A 17116-nucleotide genomic window follows, 5' to 3' on the forward strand; every position below is an offset into this window, starting at 1 on the left:
CAGTGACACTGAAGTAATCCCTGGGGTATATCTGCGATCTCCCATCCATTGGTCAAGATTCCTCTTGAACAAGGCCAGCGAGGTGCTCTGCCTCACATGTACCGGGATTTTGTTCCACAGCATAGGGAGTCTCTGGGTGATGAATCTGTCCCTCCAGCACGTTCTATTTATAACCGTGTCAAGGTTTAAGTCTCCCGCCCTTGTGGTTCTGAGGGATCTAGATTTTTTGAGGTGAAGCATATTCATCAAATCTGGGTTTGACATGGCCTTATATGTCAGGCACAGGTCACCTCTGAGCAAGCGGTATGAGACTGAATAGAGCTGGAGTTCTTTCAGTCGGGCAGCATAAGACATATTTTTGAGACCCTTTATCCTTTTGGTGAGGAACTTTTGGGGCCTTTCAAGCTGCAGCAGGTGTCTGGTCAGATACATTCCGAACGAGGCATTGTACTCAATTAATGAGTGATGAGTACAGGGGGACGATGACCTCCCTTGATCTAGATGTGAATCCCTTCATGATCAGGTGGGCGATATAGAAGGTTTTCCTAACTACTTTAGCAACATGAGTGTCAAACGAAAGGCTACTGTCAACTTGGGTCCCCAGATCCCTGATGACTTTTTCTGTGCTCAGTGGATTGCCACCTATATGGTAGCTAGGGGTAACCTTGTTTTTCCCAAAGGGTATGACTATGCATTTTTTGGCGTTTAACTTCAGGCCATGGCTCTGGCACCAGTTATCCGTTTCTGTGAGGCCCTTCTGGAGGATATCTGTGTCAGATGTGTTTTCGACTATGGCGCCCAGTTTGCAGTCATCTGCAAACTTTGTCAGCCATAACCCTCCTGTGTTTGCTTGTACTTCAGAAAAGTAGATGCCGAACAAGAGTGGACCCAGGACTGAGCCCTGTGGGACACCACTTGTGACAGGCTTTGAGTCTGACATGGCTCCAGCAACTCTGACCCTGTGGGTTCTGTCACTTAGCCAGTTTGCAACCCATCTTGTGATGTATGGGTTTACATTCAAGCTGATGAGTTTTTCGATGATACCTGAGTGGGGTATTGTGTCGAAGGCCTTTGCCAGGTCGAGGTAGGCTGTATGGACTGCCTTTCCCTCATCAATGGCCTTGGTGACTGTCTCGAAAAAGTCAACCAAGTTTAAGAGGCAGGATCTGCCTTTGACAAAGCCAAACTGGGTTGGATCCAAAGTCTGCAAGTTCCCTATGTCTTTATTTATGAGTTCCATTATGATCCTCTCCATGGCTTTGCAGATAAGGCTTGTCAAGCTAATGGGGCGGTAATTTCCAGGGTCTGTGGAGGCACCGCCCTTATGAAGTGGGACCACAGTCGCCGTGCGCCACTCCTTGGGTACGTATCCTGAGGTGAGGCTAAGATTAAAAAGCTGTCCTAACTGTGGGTTTAATTCTTCGTTGAGTTCATGAAGCACACAGCCGGGGACACCATCCGGTCCCATGGATGCTGTGTTTTTTGCCTTAGTGAGGGCAGTTCTCACCTGGGCGTTGGAGATGTTTGGGGGGCTACAATCCTCTGGAATAGATCTCTCCTTTTGGGGGAGGGAGTTTGCACTGAACCTGTCAGCCAGTATGTTAGCAATGTGTGTAGGTTCAGTAATTTTCACATCATTTTGAACTAATTCTGAGCATATCTGGGAGTTTCCTCCTAGGTTTCTAACATAGCTAAAGAAGGCCTTATGATTGTCTTTAGAGTCCTTGGCAATTTTTCTCTCAAAATTTGCCTTGGATGATTTTATGAGAGCTCTTAGTTTTTTACTTATAATGATCAAAGGTGTCTTACCTTTCAAGGATTTTGCTCTATCTTGTAGTAGCTTCCTCTTTTGTTGTAGAGCTTGTTTATGGCTGGGGTCCACCAGACTGGATGCTTGCCTTTGGTACAGAGAGTCTTAGTTTTGTTTGGGATTGCCTGATCCATGCAGTCCTGTAGGTGCTGGTAGAAGGCATTTGTAAGTGATTCAGCGGTTTGAGTAATGTTTACCACTGGCTCAGGGGCCTTAAAGGAGACCACACTAGTTTTTAGAAGTGTGAAATCGGCTTTTGAGAAGTTTTTCACTGTGGTCTTTTTTGTTTCAGGTGGGGGCGGGATGAGGACCTCCAGCGAGATTAGTTTATGATCTGATCTCACCAGTGAGGGGTATACTTCCGGTGTTGAACATTTTGATCCCATGTTCGTGATGGAGATCAAGTATGTTTTCTCCTCTTGTGGGGATGGTGACTAGTTGTTCCATCGCATTTGAGTTTATGAACTCCAGGAATCTTTGGGTTAGAGTGTTCGGGCTTGAGTAGTGTTCCCAGTCTATATTAGGGTAGTTGAAGTCACCTAGTATGATGGTGTTTGGAGATACATTTATCCCCTCCAATGTTTTCAGGAAGGCCATGTGAGGTTCCTGAGTTTGAGAGGGTGGCCTGTAACATGCTACAAATTGCAGAGCAGTCTTGCCTATGGTTAATTGCACCTGGATGGTCTCCGATGCATCGTGCGTTGCCACCAACCTTGAGGTGTGGGTGTCCTTTATGAATATGGACACCCCCCCTCCTTTCTTGGTGTTGTCTGGATTTTGGGGCCGGAGCATGATATGAGGTGAAACCTGTTAGTGCGGGGGTGCTCTCAGGAGCCTTGAACCAGGTTTCTGTCACAGCACAGACATCGATGTTCTCCATATTGAGAAGGGCCTCGAGTGCGTGCATCTTGAGATTGAGACTTCTGGCATTGAGCAGCATTACCCTTAGTTTTTTCCTTTTTGGTGTTCTAGGGTGGTAGGTTTAGAATTTGGGCCTTGCCTAAAAAGGCACTATGGGGTGGCGAGAGCCTTCGCCAATATCCGGAAGCCCAGGGGTGACAGGTGCGAGCCGTCCCTTGCGAAGCAGCGTGGCTTGTCCAGCATGTCATCCCAGGCAGACAGACATTGGATCCCCTTTGAATGACACCAGAATTTAAGCCAATTATTAAAGCTGATCATCTTATCACTGTATTGTGGCATCATTCTAGGTGAAGGTAAGATACTGCTCAAGGTCAGGGTCATACCTGCCTGGGCTACATAATCAGAGAGCACCTCGATGTCCCTTTTCATGTAGTCCAAGGAGGTACGTCTCAGGTCGTTGACACCAGCGTGGACAATGACTGAGTCGTACTTGTACCTGCTGTTGAGAGACCTGAGTGCTTGCGTTATGTGGCGGATTCTAGCGCCCGACAGGCAGCTTACTGTGACCTTCTCCTTACTCAGTCTGGTGAGCGGGACGTCAGTGTGTCTGACTATGGAATCACCAATGACAAGTGTATCTGGCATTTTGTTTGGCCTTAAGGGCTGTGACTGTTTGACACTCTGACTGTGTGGTCTATGTGTTGCATGTGTTGGGTCGTGAGGTGGTAGTTGTTTGGGTGTCTGCTTTGGTGGCCTCTGCTGTTTTGGTAAATTTTTGATCAGAGCCTCCGAGTATGTCTTTGTGTGAGTATGTGTATGATTTGAAGTTGTGATGGTACCATGTGTGACTGGGTATGTATTGTGTGTGGTTACCTTCTCCTCCTGTCTGGTCTTGCCAGTCCTATGTTGAGAGAGCTCAGCCTCAAGTTTGGCCGTATAGTTGCATCTCTCGCATGTATTTGTGTTTTGTGGGAGAAGGAGAGGATTGGCTGTGTACATGAGGCAATTGTAACATTGCCTCAATATTCCCAGGTTCACCAGTTGAGCTGGAGAGGACACTAGCAACTGATCCCTCGACATACTAGAAGTAGTAGATAAAGAGACTTTCAAAGGACTCGGGAAGTGGGTTTTAGGCTGGTGGGGTACTATCTATAATAAGAGTGCTTTATCAAGGTGCAAGTACTGTAGGAGTAAGTGCTAGGCTTTACAGATAGAGAATAGTCTACTTGGGAATCAAGTAGAGATGAACTTTCAGTTATAGGATATGCTGGTTAGATCAGCAGTACAGCTCGAGGAAGGTAGTTCTAAGGGAAAATTTGAAGAGTGGAATTTAGATGTCCCGAATAGTTTAACCGCTGCTCTTGTGTGCAACAGTGGCAACTCAGCTAAGCGTTAGCGTGTTTTATAGCAGGGGCTGAAGGGAGCTAGGAATTGGCCCAAAGCGACCAATGGACTACTAGTTTCTGGTTGAAACTTCACCAAATCGGACAAAAGGCGCTCAGTGCTTCCCACTCCCACTGGTAAGCAAAGAAACTTCCCTCCTTCCTAATAAGGCAATGGATCAGTAACAGGAACTAAAAACAAAGCCCAGGGATCAGCAACTCTGAAACTGGACTACTCTAGTTCAGTAAGGCGGGAAAACAAGAGATTTTTTTTGTTTTATTACAGAGATGAGGAAAAAAACAGACAGTAAATGCTATAAATGCTGTAAATCGGCTAGCGCACTTTAGTGTGTAGCCTACAGAAACAATTTGCAACAATTAGTAACTTAAAGTGCAATAAACAGTGTAAAATGCAGAAATCACTTAAAGTAGCAGTAAAACAGGCGAAATGCAGTCGCTAGCTTAATAACAGTGGGAAAGCCACAAAAATACTTATATCTGGTAGAAAGTCACTCTTTTAGCTCTCTGCTGCTTGGATCACTCTGCAGGCCACCACGAGGATCTGTGCTGAATTGGTACAAGCTGGAAAACGCGTGTTTTATAGCAGGGGGCTGAAAGGAGCTAGGAATTGGCCCAAAACGACCAATGGACTACTAGTTTCTGGCTGAAACTTCACCAATTCGGACAAAAAGGCTGCTCAGTGCTTCCCACTCCCACTGGTAAGCAAAGAAACTTCCCTCCTTCCTAATAAGGCAATGGATCAGTAACAGGAACTAAAAACAAAGCCCAGGGATCAGCAACTCTGAAACTGGACTACTCTAGCTCAGTAAGGTGGGAAAACAAGAGATTTTTTTTTTTTTTTTTTTTTTTTTTTTTTAACAGAGACAAGGAAAAAAACAGACAGTAAATGCTATAAATGCTTTTAAGCGGCTAGCACACTTGAGTGTGTTAGCCTACAGGTAAAATTAAGCAACAAATAACTTTTTAAGAGTGCAAAACAGTTAATCAACACAAAAACAGTTTAAATAGAATGCAGAGCTGTATAAACAGGCTAAGATGCAGTCGCTAAGCAGTAAATATTCAAAAGCCAGAAAAAATACTTAAATCAGTTATAGCAAATACAGTTATAACAAATGCTCTGAAATATACTGTATATTTCCAATATGTTTGAGAAGGACAGTCAGAACACAAGAAGGTTCAGGCGAAAAAGAAAAAAAAAGTTTTTTTACTTTTTGAAAAGGGAAAAAGGAGGAACAGAAGGCCTTATCAAATGTTCTCTCTGTATTAAGAAGAATGAGCTAATGACACTAGACTGGGAGGTGTGTCACAGTAGGGGCGGGCAACTGCAAAGCCACCAAGTATAAGAGCAAGACACCAACAGGGTGTCCTATGTTGAAGTATTCTTGTTGTGGGAGAGTACCACAGCTTAGTTGGATGACAGGGAGGTGGATGCAGAAGAGGATTCTACAAAGCTCTGCAAGATTTCCCTGGCGAATCCTGCACGTGCTCTGGAGACTTGGGCTAGCTTGTAATATTTGGTGAAAGTGTGGGCAGTGGACCATGCGGCTACTTCCATAAAGTACAGTTCATAGGTTCATAGATCAGTACTAGGCTAACTGCCCTTGTGAGCCATTTTAAGCCTAGCCAATTATCCTTTGTGAAACTCAAACCCTGCACCTTGTGTTTGTAAGGCAAACACCTTAACTATTAGGCCACCCTCCCAACAACTGTTGTGTACTTACCATAAATGTAGATGTTAGAGTGTATTCACTGATGCATTCATTACATTTGGGTAATCTGCTGGCAGGTTGCCCTCAGCCTGATTAACAAAGTCTTGGGGTCTGCGTCAGTTGCTGTCCCTTCTTCTATGATGTCAGGTTGCCAGGGAAATAAAACATGCAGCCAACGCCATTTTCTTTAGTTTTTCTTGCCCCAGATGTCAGGTACCCCCCAAAAAGATAGCCAAAAAAAAAAATTATATATATATATATATATATATATATATATATATATATATATACACACACACACACACATATATATATATATATATATATATATATATATATATATATATACACCCACACACACATATATATATATATATACATATATATATATATATATATATATATATATATATATACACACACACACACACACACACACACACACACACACACACACACACACACACATCAATATAAACTTTACCTTCATCTACAAGCAAATACACCACATAGGTTGTAGAAGATAGAGAAGGAAAGAAACTCCAGAATGACAGGGGGATGGCAGGAGGGTAAACCTGGACGGCAACAGTGAATACACTTGAGCATCTACATTTATGGTAAGTGCACACAACTGTACTATGTTCTTCGTGTTTCACTGTTGCAGTCATTACATTTGGGTAGAATCCCAAAGCTATGGTTGGGAGGCTGGAGCTAAACAGCATTAGGTGCGGCTATAAGGCCCTGCAGAACTGCAGTGGCAAGGCCTGCCCTGGACTTAGAATAGAGAGGCAAATGATAATGGTTTGTTAAAGGTGTGAACAGAACTCCAAGTAGCAGCCTCTAGAATGTCTCTGGTTGGTACTCCTTTGAGAAAGGCTGCTGAAGTAGCTGCAGCTTTGGTGGAATGAGACCTAATGCCCTTCGGCACAGATTTACCATGGTGTAAGTAGCAGAAACGGATGCAGTGGCTTATGCACTTTGAAATTGTCTGCTTTGAAATAGCCTTGCCTTCTGATCCTGCAGCATATGTCACTAGTAATTGCTCGTTTTTTCTTAGAGCTTTAGTCCTGCTCAAGTAGAATCTTAGCTGTCTGTGTACGTCCAAGGAATGCAGAATCCTCTCCCCCTTGTTCTGCGGATTTGGATAAAAGGTTGTCAGATGAATTGTTTGGTTAAAAGCCACAATGGAAACCACCTTAGGCATAAATGTAGGATTTGTCCTCAGACACCCTGTCTGGGTAAAATATGATAAAAGGCTCTACAGCCATGAGGGCCTGTAGCTCTGAAACTCTTCTTGCTGAAGTAATTGCTAGTAGCAGGGCTGTTTTCCATAAGAACTTTATATCAGCGGTAGCAGCTGGTTCAAATGGAGGCAGGGTGAGCTTTTCCAACACATAATTGAGGTCCCATGCAGGTATTGATGATCTTCTAGGAGGCCTTAAAATTTTGGCTCCTCTAAGATACTGCTTTAGTAAAGGATGAGTAAAGATTGGTGGATCTGTATTGTAATGAGCCGAAATGGCAGAGGCATGGATTTTAATTGACGAGAAAGGCCTTTGTCAAGCATCTCATTTAAGTATTGTAATATCTGAGGAATATTTGGTTCTGCTGTATCAGTTCCTTGTGCTTGATTCCAAGCACAGAATCTCTTCCATTTATCAGCATAAGATTTTCTAGTACTAGGCCTTCTGGCTTCCAAAATGACATCCATCACAGCTTTACTGAAAGGAGTTTGTATAACTTCATGATCAGCCATGCCACCAGGTTCAGTGCCTGTAGTTGATTGTTCAGGATCTGATTGTTTTGCTGGTACAGTAGTTGAGGTCTTTGAGGTAAGGTCCAAGCTGGGTATTGACACAAGTTCCTTAGGACTGGGTACCAGCATTCAATTAGTATCATCTTTGGTTTCTCTTGTGTGACTTTTAGGAAGACCTTGGGAAGAAGAGGCAGAGGAGGAAAGGCATAAACTGATAGGTTTTTTTCCAACTGAAGGATAGAGCGTCCACTTTCTCGTCTGTGATAAGTCCTTGGGCAGAATCTTTTCAATTGATAATTTTGAGGAGAGGCAAATAGATCCATGTCTGGGCTCCCCCATTTCTCTGTTATCATGCTGAAGACTTGTGCATTTAGTTCCCACTCGTGATGGTCCATAAGGTTTCTGCTTAAATAGTCTGTCAGAGTATTTTGCTTTCCTGGCAGGAATTGAGCTTGAAGATGTATCTGGTAGGTCAAAGCTGTGTCCCACAGTGAAATGGCTAATCTGCAAAGGGGGTATTGAGTGTGTGCCCCCTTGCTCGTTTATATACCACATGACCGTGGTGTTGTCCATCTTTATCAGTAGTTGTCCTGGATGAAGTAAGTCCTTGAAGGCTGTTAGGGCATTTTGAACAGCTAGCATCTCTTTCTGGTTGCTATGTAGATGCATTTGTTTTGGGGTCCACAAGCTCTGAATGCATCTTCCTGCCATGTGGGCCCCGCAGGCATAATCTGATGAGTCTGTTAAGGTGTGGCTGGCAGGGGGTAGAGTGAAGGCCCGTCGCATGTTCTGGTGACATGCCTTTGCCCACCATAGAAATTCCTGCTGTAGGCAGGGTATGAGAGGAATCATTGTTTCCAGACTGTGAGCATGTTGACTCCATAAACTTTTTAGGTACCACTGAAGTTTCCTCATATGCAGGATGCCATGAAGCCCAAAGCCTGCAGAATTTGTCTTGCAGATAAATGAGTTTTTGTTGCCATCAGTTTGAAGTAAGTAGTCAGTTGCCTTTGCTTGTCTGGTGTGAGGTAAGCCATCTGGGCAGTTGTATTCAAGCTTGCACCTAGGAATGTTAACTTTTGAGAGGGTACCAGTTGTGATTTCATTTACTGTGTATCCTAGGCATGTTACAAGCCTTTTCACAAACGCCAGTGTTGAAGAAAAATGTCCTGACCCTGGGCACAGTAGATAAGCCAAAGAGCAGTGCAGGGAATTGGTAATGCATTAAGCCAGCCTTGAATCTGAGGTATTTTCTGCACGATTGTCTTATTGGGACATGCAGGTATTCCTCTTTTAGGTCTAATGTCACCAGCCAAGCATTCTTGCCCAACATGGGCAGAAGCTGCTGCAAAGTCAGCATTCTGAATTTTGAAATGTCCAGGTATGTGCTCAAAATTGATAAATCCAGTATTGGCCGTCAGGCCTTGTCCTTTCTGGGTACCAAGAACAGTCGAGTAAAAACCTTGTCCTTTTCCTGTTCTGGTACTGGTTGAATGGCCCCCATCTCCATGAGGGATGTAACCTGTTTCTGTGCTTCTGCCCGTTGATTTTTGGGCAGATCTGGCCAACCGTTTGCCATTGGCAGTGTGTGGAAATGGAATCTGTATCCCTGTGATACTATGTTTAAGTACCCACTTGTCCTGGATTATTAACTGCCAATTTTTAGCAAAAAGTGCTAATTTTCCCCCTAAGGGTGCTGCCAAAAGATAAGTGCTTGGTGTAGGCAGAGGGAAGTCATTATGACTGTTTTCTGTAAGTTTGCGCTTTATCTCCTCCTGATTTGGAGGTAGATGCGCCCCTTTGCTTTGACCTGTATGAATCTTGCGCCTGGTATCTGGAACCCTTTGCGTGTCTGGATTTGCCCCTTTAAGCTCTGTCTGACACAGGAAAGGACCAATTTTTTTGTAAGCCAGTGTCTACTGAATCTTGGTGGCTGCACTTGTAAGAACAGTTTGCATAGACTTAGCTTTGTCTTCCATTTTCTTTAAAACCTCTTCTGCCTTAATACCAAACAGAGTATCATGCTGTAAAGGTGCATCTATCAATTTAGCTTTAAAATGATCAGGAAAATTTTGTTCCTTTAGCCAGGCATGCCTCCTAATCACAGACCCAGTAACTGCAGCACTACAGGAGGCCTCTAAGGAGTCAAAACCACATTGCAAAGTATGCTTTCCAACCTGTTCAGCTGCATGCAATAATTCCAGCAATTCTTTATTTTCTGCACATTCAGAAATAATCATTTTCTGTTTCAGCAATCCCATAACATGTTGTTACTTAAGCATATGAAATTGACAGTTTAAGGCTCTGAAAGCAAAGGTTGCAGATGTAATAACCTTTTTTCACCATCTGTCCAGTGCCCTTGAATCTCTGTCAAGAGGGAGTAGGATTTTTTTGCTGTTGAGGCCTTAACACCCTTTGGACCCTGTGAAATAGTTTCAGGATCAGCAGCAGGGTTTCTAAATAAAAATTTATGAAAGTCAGGGACCCTGTAATGCTTACTGGGAGCCGGAGGTAAGGAGTCAGGGGTCAAGCTGGACTCTGAAAACACATCCACAATGTCTAAAACAGGGGGAATGGCCAAAGGCCTGCACTGAGGGAGAAGGAAATCCAGAGACTCCCCCAGTGAAAATGCTCCCTAAAAGTATGCAAGGTTTCCCCAAATGAATAATCCCCAAGAGGAGAAGCAGATGGTATAGACTCATCTGCATCACAATCCTCATAGGGAGGTATAGATAAATTCCTGATCAGAAGAAATAGAAACCTGATCTGAAGATTCATAATCAGTGTCTTGCCTAGGCCTCTTATCTGGAGGGGAATGGGTACCCCTGATCAAGGTAATAAGGTCTTCAGCCATTTTAATCATCTGTTTTTTAGGCATAGAGGCCTGTGCACGTGGCTCATGCGTCGGTTTTTTAGTTTTAGAAGTTGCTTTTGTCTTTGGTTTTGCAGCTGTCGTCGGTTTGATATACAAATGTTGAGGTCTGAATACACCCTCAGAAGCCGGTGCCTGCTCAGCAGCTCAGGACCCATTCGAGGAAGATACATCCGTCGGTCCAATACTGTGAACATCTTGCAGCATGCCGGACTCCACATGGGTGTCAGTAGAGGCCTGCGACTCGAAGGTAGTGGGTGCGCCTGAGTACCAGCGAACCCGCGACTGGCTTAGGAGAAGCTTAGTCAGTTTTGGATCTCTACTGCCTTTCTCTGTCCTTTTCTTTGTGTTTTTTATGTACTCCGGTAGTTGGATTGCTATCCCAAAGACATTTCTGGGTAGTTAAATCAGTTTCCAAAATACTTTGAGGCAAAAATATGCAGACACTTAATAGTGCATTGGTTAAATCTAGCACAAAACCGACAGTCAGGCACGTTATGATCAGGGCCTAGGCAAGGAATACAGTACAAATGGAAATCCTTATGAGGTATTTGCTTCCCACAAGTAGTACAATTATTAACTTTTTCTGACATCGGTATGCAGCAAGAAAAAAGTTTCCCCAATGGGGTACTTAGCTTTAGTGAAGACTTCGGTTCTGAAACTCAAACTCAAATATTTCAGTACTCGGCCGATCAGCACTTGCGAAATGCTTCTGCTTCGGGCACCGCGCAAGAAAGAGTAAAGAAAATGGCGTCTGATACATGTTTTATACCAGTGACGACTTGACGCCATGGAAGAGGAGACAGCAACCTACACAAGACCCAAGACTTTGGAATTCAGGTCGACTGAGGGCAACCTGAGAGCAGATTACCCAAATGTAATGACTGCAACAGTGAAACACGAAGAACATCTGTGCATGTTCTTAGTGTTTCACTGCTGCAGTCATTACACTTGGGTAGAATCCCAAAGCTATGGTTGGGAGGATGGATTTATACAGCATTAGGAGCAGCTATAAGGCCCTGCAGGACAGCAGTGGCAAAGCCAGCTCTGGATTCAGAGAGGAGAGGTAAATGGTAATGTTTGGTAAACGTATGAACTGAGCTTCAGGTAGCAGCTTCTAGAATGTCTCTAGTAGGAACCCCTCTGAGGAAGGCTGCAGAAGTAGATGCAGCCTTGGTGAAATGAGACCTGATCCCCTTGGGGATAGGTTTACCATGGTGCATATAGCAGAAAAGAATGCAATGGCTTATCCATTTGGAAATGGTCTGCTTTGAAATAGCCTTTCCCTCTGCCCCTGCAGCAAATGTCACCAGTAGCTGTTCAGCTTTTCTTAGTGATTTTGTCCTAAGTATAATCTACGTTGTCTGTGTACATCCAATGAATGCAGAATCCGCTCACCCTTATTCTGTGGATTGGGGAAGACAGTTGGCAGATGAATGGTCTGATTAAGAGCCACACTGGATACCACCTTAGGCATGAAAGATGGATTGGTCTCGAGAGCCACCCTGTCCGGATGAAAAATAATGAAAGGCTCCACTGCCATAAGAGCCTGTAATTCTGAAATCCTTCTACATAAGTGATTGCTAAAAGGAATGCTGTTTTCCAGGAGAGAAATTTTAGGTCTGCAGTAGCAGCTGGTTCAAAAGGAGGGAGAGTGAGTTTTTCCAAAACAAAATTGAGGTCCCATGCAGGAGTTGGTGCTCTCCTGGGAGGGCTTAAATTTCTGGCCCTCTGAGATACTGCTTTAGCAGAGGATGAGAGAAGAGGGGCGGTTCTGTGTTGTAACGAACTGAAATGGCAGAGGCATGGATTTATATGGAGAAAAAAAAGATAGGCCCTTGTGAAGCATCTCAGTTAATTCAGCTGAACAATGGCTTCAAAGGTAGTCGTTGAAGTAAATTGATCCGCTGGGCGCCCCTCAGCTCCTAAAATCAGCAACTGGTGGGGTTGTCCTGTAACGAGCAGCAGGTGAAGAAGGCCTAGAAAACATGGGCTTCTTACGCGGAGGTTCTGACACGGCCTCTGAGGCAGGAGCCATTCTTAGGGCTAACTGCTTAAGGCAGTGGTTTTCTAAGTAGAGGTTAAGCATAGGCAGACGGCTGCGTAGGTTCGGCACAAACGACTGACAAATGGAGGAGATGGAATGATAGTGTTCCTGGCCTAAGCAAAAAACACCGATCATGGGCATCTTTTATGGGGTATTTAGCGCCCACATTGGCATTTACAATTTTTACCTGACATCAGCTATAAATTTTTGCAACAAACCAAGCCTAAGCAATAACAATCGGATATGAAAAACCAAAAACCCAATGGGTTACATAGCTTTATTGAGATGTCTGATGAGAAGGAGCGAACACACGATGCATCGGTCGGCGGCTGAAAAGTTCTGAAGATTGTGCACCTATGTCCCTTACAGACACAGTCTGTAAAAATAGTCAAAACTCCATTTGCTGACATTTTTCTTTCCCTAGGGATAGAAAATTGGGTAAAACTGGATATGCTTGTAAAGACTCGAATTGTTAGCCTAGTAATCTATGAAGACGTGTTGATTTAACCAGTTGACAAATCCTCAGTACAATGTTGACAGCATGAGGGCATCTTCCAAGCCGGTTTCTAATGCTGAGAAATTAAATTTGGACAAGGCAAACTCTGCAGCATACAGGTTATGTCTCTGCCTATGCCCCAGACACCCTTGGTTGAACTGTGGCCTTCGTACAGAAGTCAACCATGGATGGATGACTGAGTAGCTGAAGACAGTCAGCCCATCTTAGAGTAGCATGCTCAAAGTTTCACGGCAAGACCTTAATTTGAGAGAAGGCTCGGGACTCCAGCTCCCATGGCAAGGATGTGCTGGGGGGCTCCATGTCTGACAAACAGGAAACACAGTCTAGCTAGGGAGGAAATGGTAAACATAGGTAGGCATTGCAAAGCCAGAATACAGCAAGCACTTACTGAATGGACCCTTCCGGCCAACAGGCAGGTGGTGGTGCTGCTAATGGTATTTAAAAAGTACTACTGTTGGATGACAGCCTTTCTTCCTGCTTCCCTCTCCAGGTGTTCTGGTATGTCAGGTGTCAAAACGAGAAAGGAGTATCCACCCTAACTGTACCATCATCTTGTGTGTGAGATCAGCTTAAAATTATGGTTAACTAGTAATGAACATTGTGCACTTAGTCAAGTCAGAAAATGAATGAATGCATATCTATTAATATAAGAGAATAATTTTAGAACACAAGTCAGAACTTATCAGAAATATTAAATCTTTACATATAAAGAGGGCACTTACAGACAAGCTCAACATACTGCTGCAGAACACGTTTCCATTTGAATGGCTCAGCATTAACACGAGTCTCTTATATGCTTAAGGAATAAATACGACTAGGAAGAAATACGACTAGCAAGAAAATTATAATCGGAGAAGTCAGTCCAAGAAATACTAAAAGTTCAAACAGGCCAAAAATTGTCAAAAGACAATTGTCAGGTTGTCCTTCCACAGAACACAAAAAAGAGAAGGGAGGTGGGATGGCTGAAAGCATGTGATCAACAATGCACTTATTGCATAGGAAGGCAGGCACAGAAGTGGAGATGCACAGACATTTGGCCAATAATCTAGATGGTCCAAGTCCTTATCCGCCAACAATGTTGTCATGGCAACCAATAACAGGTATCACAAGAGTTTCCAAGTAGAATGAGACTACTTTTATTGAATGCTATAAACACACTTGCATTAAACAATCAGCTGACTAACCACCAAATAGTCCTGGCCTTACTGCAGGGTTACAGCAAGTTTAAAACACAAACTGAAAAAATAAACTTGTACTAGGCATGCATGAAGTTTGTGGGAAATCAGAACCATGTAGCTCAGTTTAGGACAGTACTGTGTGCCTACTTACCAATCATGATAAACTGAGAGTCGGGTGTGAAGGATGCCTCAAGCGTCACTCCTTTGCTGTTGTTGTAGCCCTAAACAATTTAAGACATGTTTCAAGACAGATGATACTTACATATAATAGCTTCAACAAGCAAATACCTTCTTGTTCTTGAGCTGAATAAAATATTGGTTATTTAAATAATTACTGTAAGAGATGTACAACAACCCTCCACTCCTGTATTTGATTTACATCACAGCGACAATGCATACCATTGTCTAAACTCCTCAAGACGGTCATCGGGCGCTTTCATCTCTCTAAACAGTAGCAGCAGCTACTCCACCTGTCTAATCATACAAAATCCTTAAAGGACTTCCTGTAACAAAAAAGTAGTACTGTACAGTAAGGCTAATGAAAACAGATCTCAAAGGTTTACTGAGAATGTAAGACTGTTTTAAAAGGCTGCTACTTTGCAACCAAACCGATGCAAAAGCTGAGCATGCATGCTTGCAAAAATCAGATAAATAGGGTAGTTAGAGGTCATTTAACCAGTTCCTTTTTAGGAGGTGTGAACATGGAAGAGGAATAGGACACAGTTCCAAGGACAGCTTGGATCATTCGCCACATGCATCTAGCCAATCTGATTTTCTGGCACCCTGGAAGTACAGTGTTTTGCAGTTCTTCTGGCAACCTGAAGTACAGGGTTTTTCAGTTCCTTTTGTTCAGAGTGGGGACTGGGTGTTGAAAGCCCACTGATCTGCCTTTTTTTTTTTGGGAATTAGCTTTATTCAATCCATTTCAGGCCTGCCCTTTTTGAGCTTGCTTACAGCGGTCGCTTTTGCACTGTGGCCGTTCTGGTCAGCTGCGACCACTACTTAGTATTTCTCTTATTCCAGATGGAATTTTACTTTTCCACTACATGACCCAACAAGGAAAGGTCCTCAATGCCATATGTCAGACACGTTCTCAACAGCCAAAACGAAATGTCCTAAATGGCCTCAACATCAGATGCTTCTCTGATAACTTCTCAAAGAAACAGTGTTAAACCTACACCCCCACAAGTAATCTCTACAACACTGTAGTCTTCTAAATGACATACATTCAGAGAATAAACTCATGAATCGATATTGATCACCATAATATTTTACAACAAAGAAATGTTCCTTTATTTTATTTCATAACCTTCATTGTTATCGTCTAAGAAGCAGTTGTGTACAGTATCAGCATTCCATGTTAAGGCTACTTATTTTTTAATACATTAAAAAAATAGTTCTTACCAGAACCACAGATGTCCTTCTCTTCCACAGTTAGAATACTGTAACCTGAGAATAGAAGGACATGGAATAGTTGTGTAAAATCTTACCATAACCATAGATGTCCTCCTCTTCCACAGTGAGAATACTGTAACCTGAGAATAGAAGGACATGGAATAGTTGTGTAAAATGTTACCATAACCATAGATGTCCTTCTCTTCCACAGTGAAAATACTGTAACCTGAGAATAGAAGGACATGGAATAGTTGTGTAAAATCTTACCATAACCATAGATGTACTTCTCTTCCATGCCATAGTATTTCAAACCCTTGGGTTTTCCTCTCTTGCTACCGGAAAGTCCGGCCAGTATACAAAAGCTTCTAGTCACTGCAGGGTACGAGGGACGTCTGAGGTTGGCTAAGGGAACATGGGTCATAAAAATCATGTCTACACGTACCAGACCTCAGAACAGTGTGTCCCAAGTCAGACCCCAGTCCCAAGATAACTGTACAAGTCCAGTGCCATCCAAGAAGGGGCAGTTAAGTGGAAGGAGGGAAGGAATACTGCAACATGGAAGAGGACATCTACAGTTATGGTAAGATTTTACACAACTACCTATGTCCATCTAATGTCATGTTACAGTATTACAAACCCTTGGGAGAGTGCCAAAGCTCAAAGGGAAGAAAAGAGTGGAGGCTTGGAACTATTTTCTATGAATCCATGAAGGATTGCCCTGGCAAATCTAGCCCTGGATTTGGAAATGTGATCCAATTTATAATGTTTTGTAAAGGCGTGGACAGAGGTCCATGTAGCTGCCTCTAAAATGGTGGCAGTGTCCAGTCCTTTAAAAAAAAGATCCAGATGAAGCCACAGCCCAAGTGGAGTGTGCATTAATCTTGGACCCTACGGATGTCCCATGGTTTGCACAGCAAAAGGAAATTGGCCTGGAAATCCAGACAGAAATTGTCTGCTTTGTCACTGCTTTCCCCAGAGCCCTGGGATGAAAGGAGACAAACAGGTTTGATTTTATGATAGACTTGGTCTTGTCGAGGTAAAACCTAATCTATGCACATCAAGGGAACATAAGACACTCTCACGGTCGCTCTGAGGATGGGCAAGGAAGGTGGGAAGGGGAATAGCTTGGTTTAAGGAAAGCTCATTGACCACTTTGGGCACGAAGGAAAGGTTGGTCCTAAGGGTTGCCCTATCCTTGCAGAAGGTGAGAAAAGGGGGAATAGCCATGAGGCCTTTAACTCTCGACACTCTTCTAGCTGATGTCAAGGCTACTAGGAGAACAGTTTTCTAAGTGCAGTATTTTAGAGAGGCCTTAGAAGCTGGTTCAAAGGGGGCCACTGTGAGCTTCTCCAAAACACAATTCAGGTGCTATGGTGATAGGGATGGGTTTTCTGCAGGGCCTGAGATGCAGCATTTCCTTTATGAATAACTTTGCAGGCAGTCAAGATGCCAAGGGGGTTCCAGAGGCAGACAAGCTAAAATAACAGCAATGTGGGCTTTAACAGAGGAGTATGCCAATCCTGTCTGCAAGAGTTCACACAGGTATGACAAGGGCGTTAAGACCCCAA

The 17116-nt window shown here is 43.5% G+C and overlaps 1 protein-coding gene across 1 annotated transcript in view; it reads right to left on the reverse strand.

Moving 5' to 3' along the window:
- WDR82 (WD repeat domain 82) overlaps window positions 1-17116 on the reverse strand; it is a 1055709-nt gene that overhangs the window by 411042 nt on the left and 627551 nt on the right. The window contains exon 7 of the mRNA XM_044078920.1: window positions 14305-14374. Within this exon, the coding sequence (XP_043934855.1) occupies window positions 14305-14374 (70 nt within the window). The remainder of the gene's footprint in view (window positions 1-14304; window positions 14375-17116) is intronic.

Source organism: Protopterus annectens, chromosome 7.part1, assembly GCF_019279795.1.
Source record: "Protopterus annectens isolate FY-2018-M chromosome 7.part1, PAN1.0, whole genome shotgun sequence".
Classification (NCBI taxonomy): Eukaryota; Metazoa; Chordata; order Ceratodontiformes; family Protopteridae; genus Protopterus; species Protopterus annectens.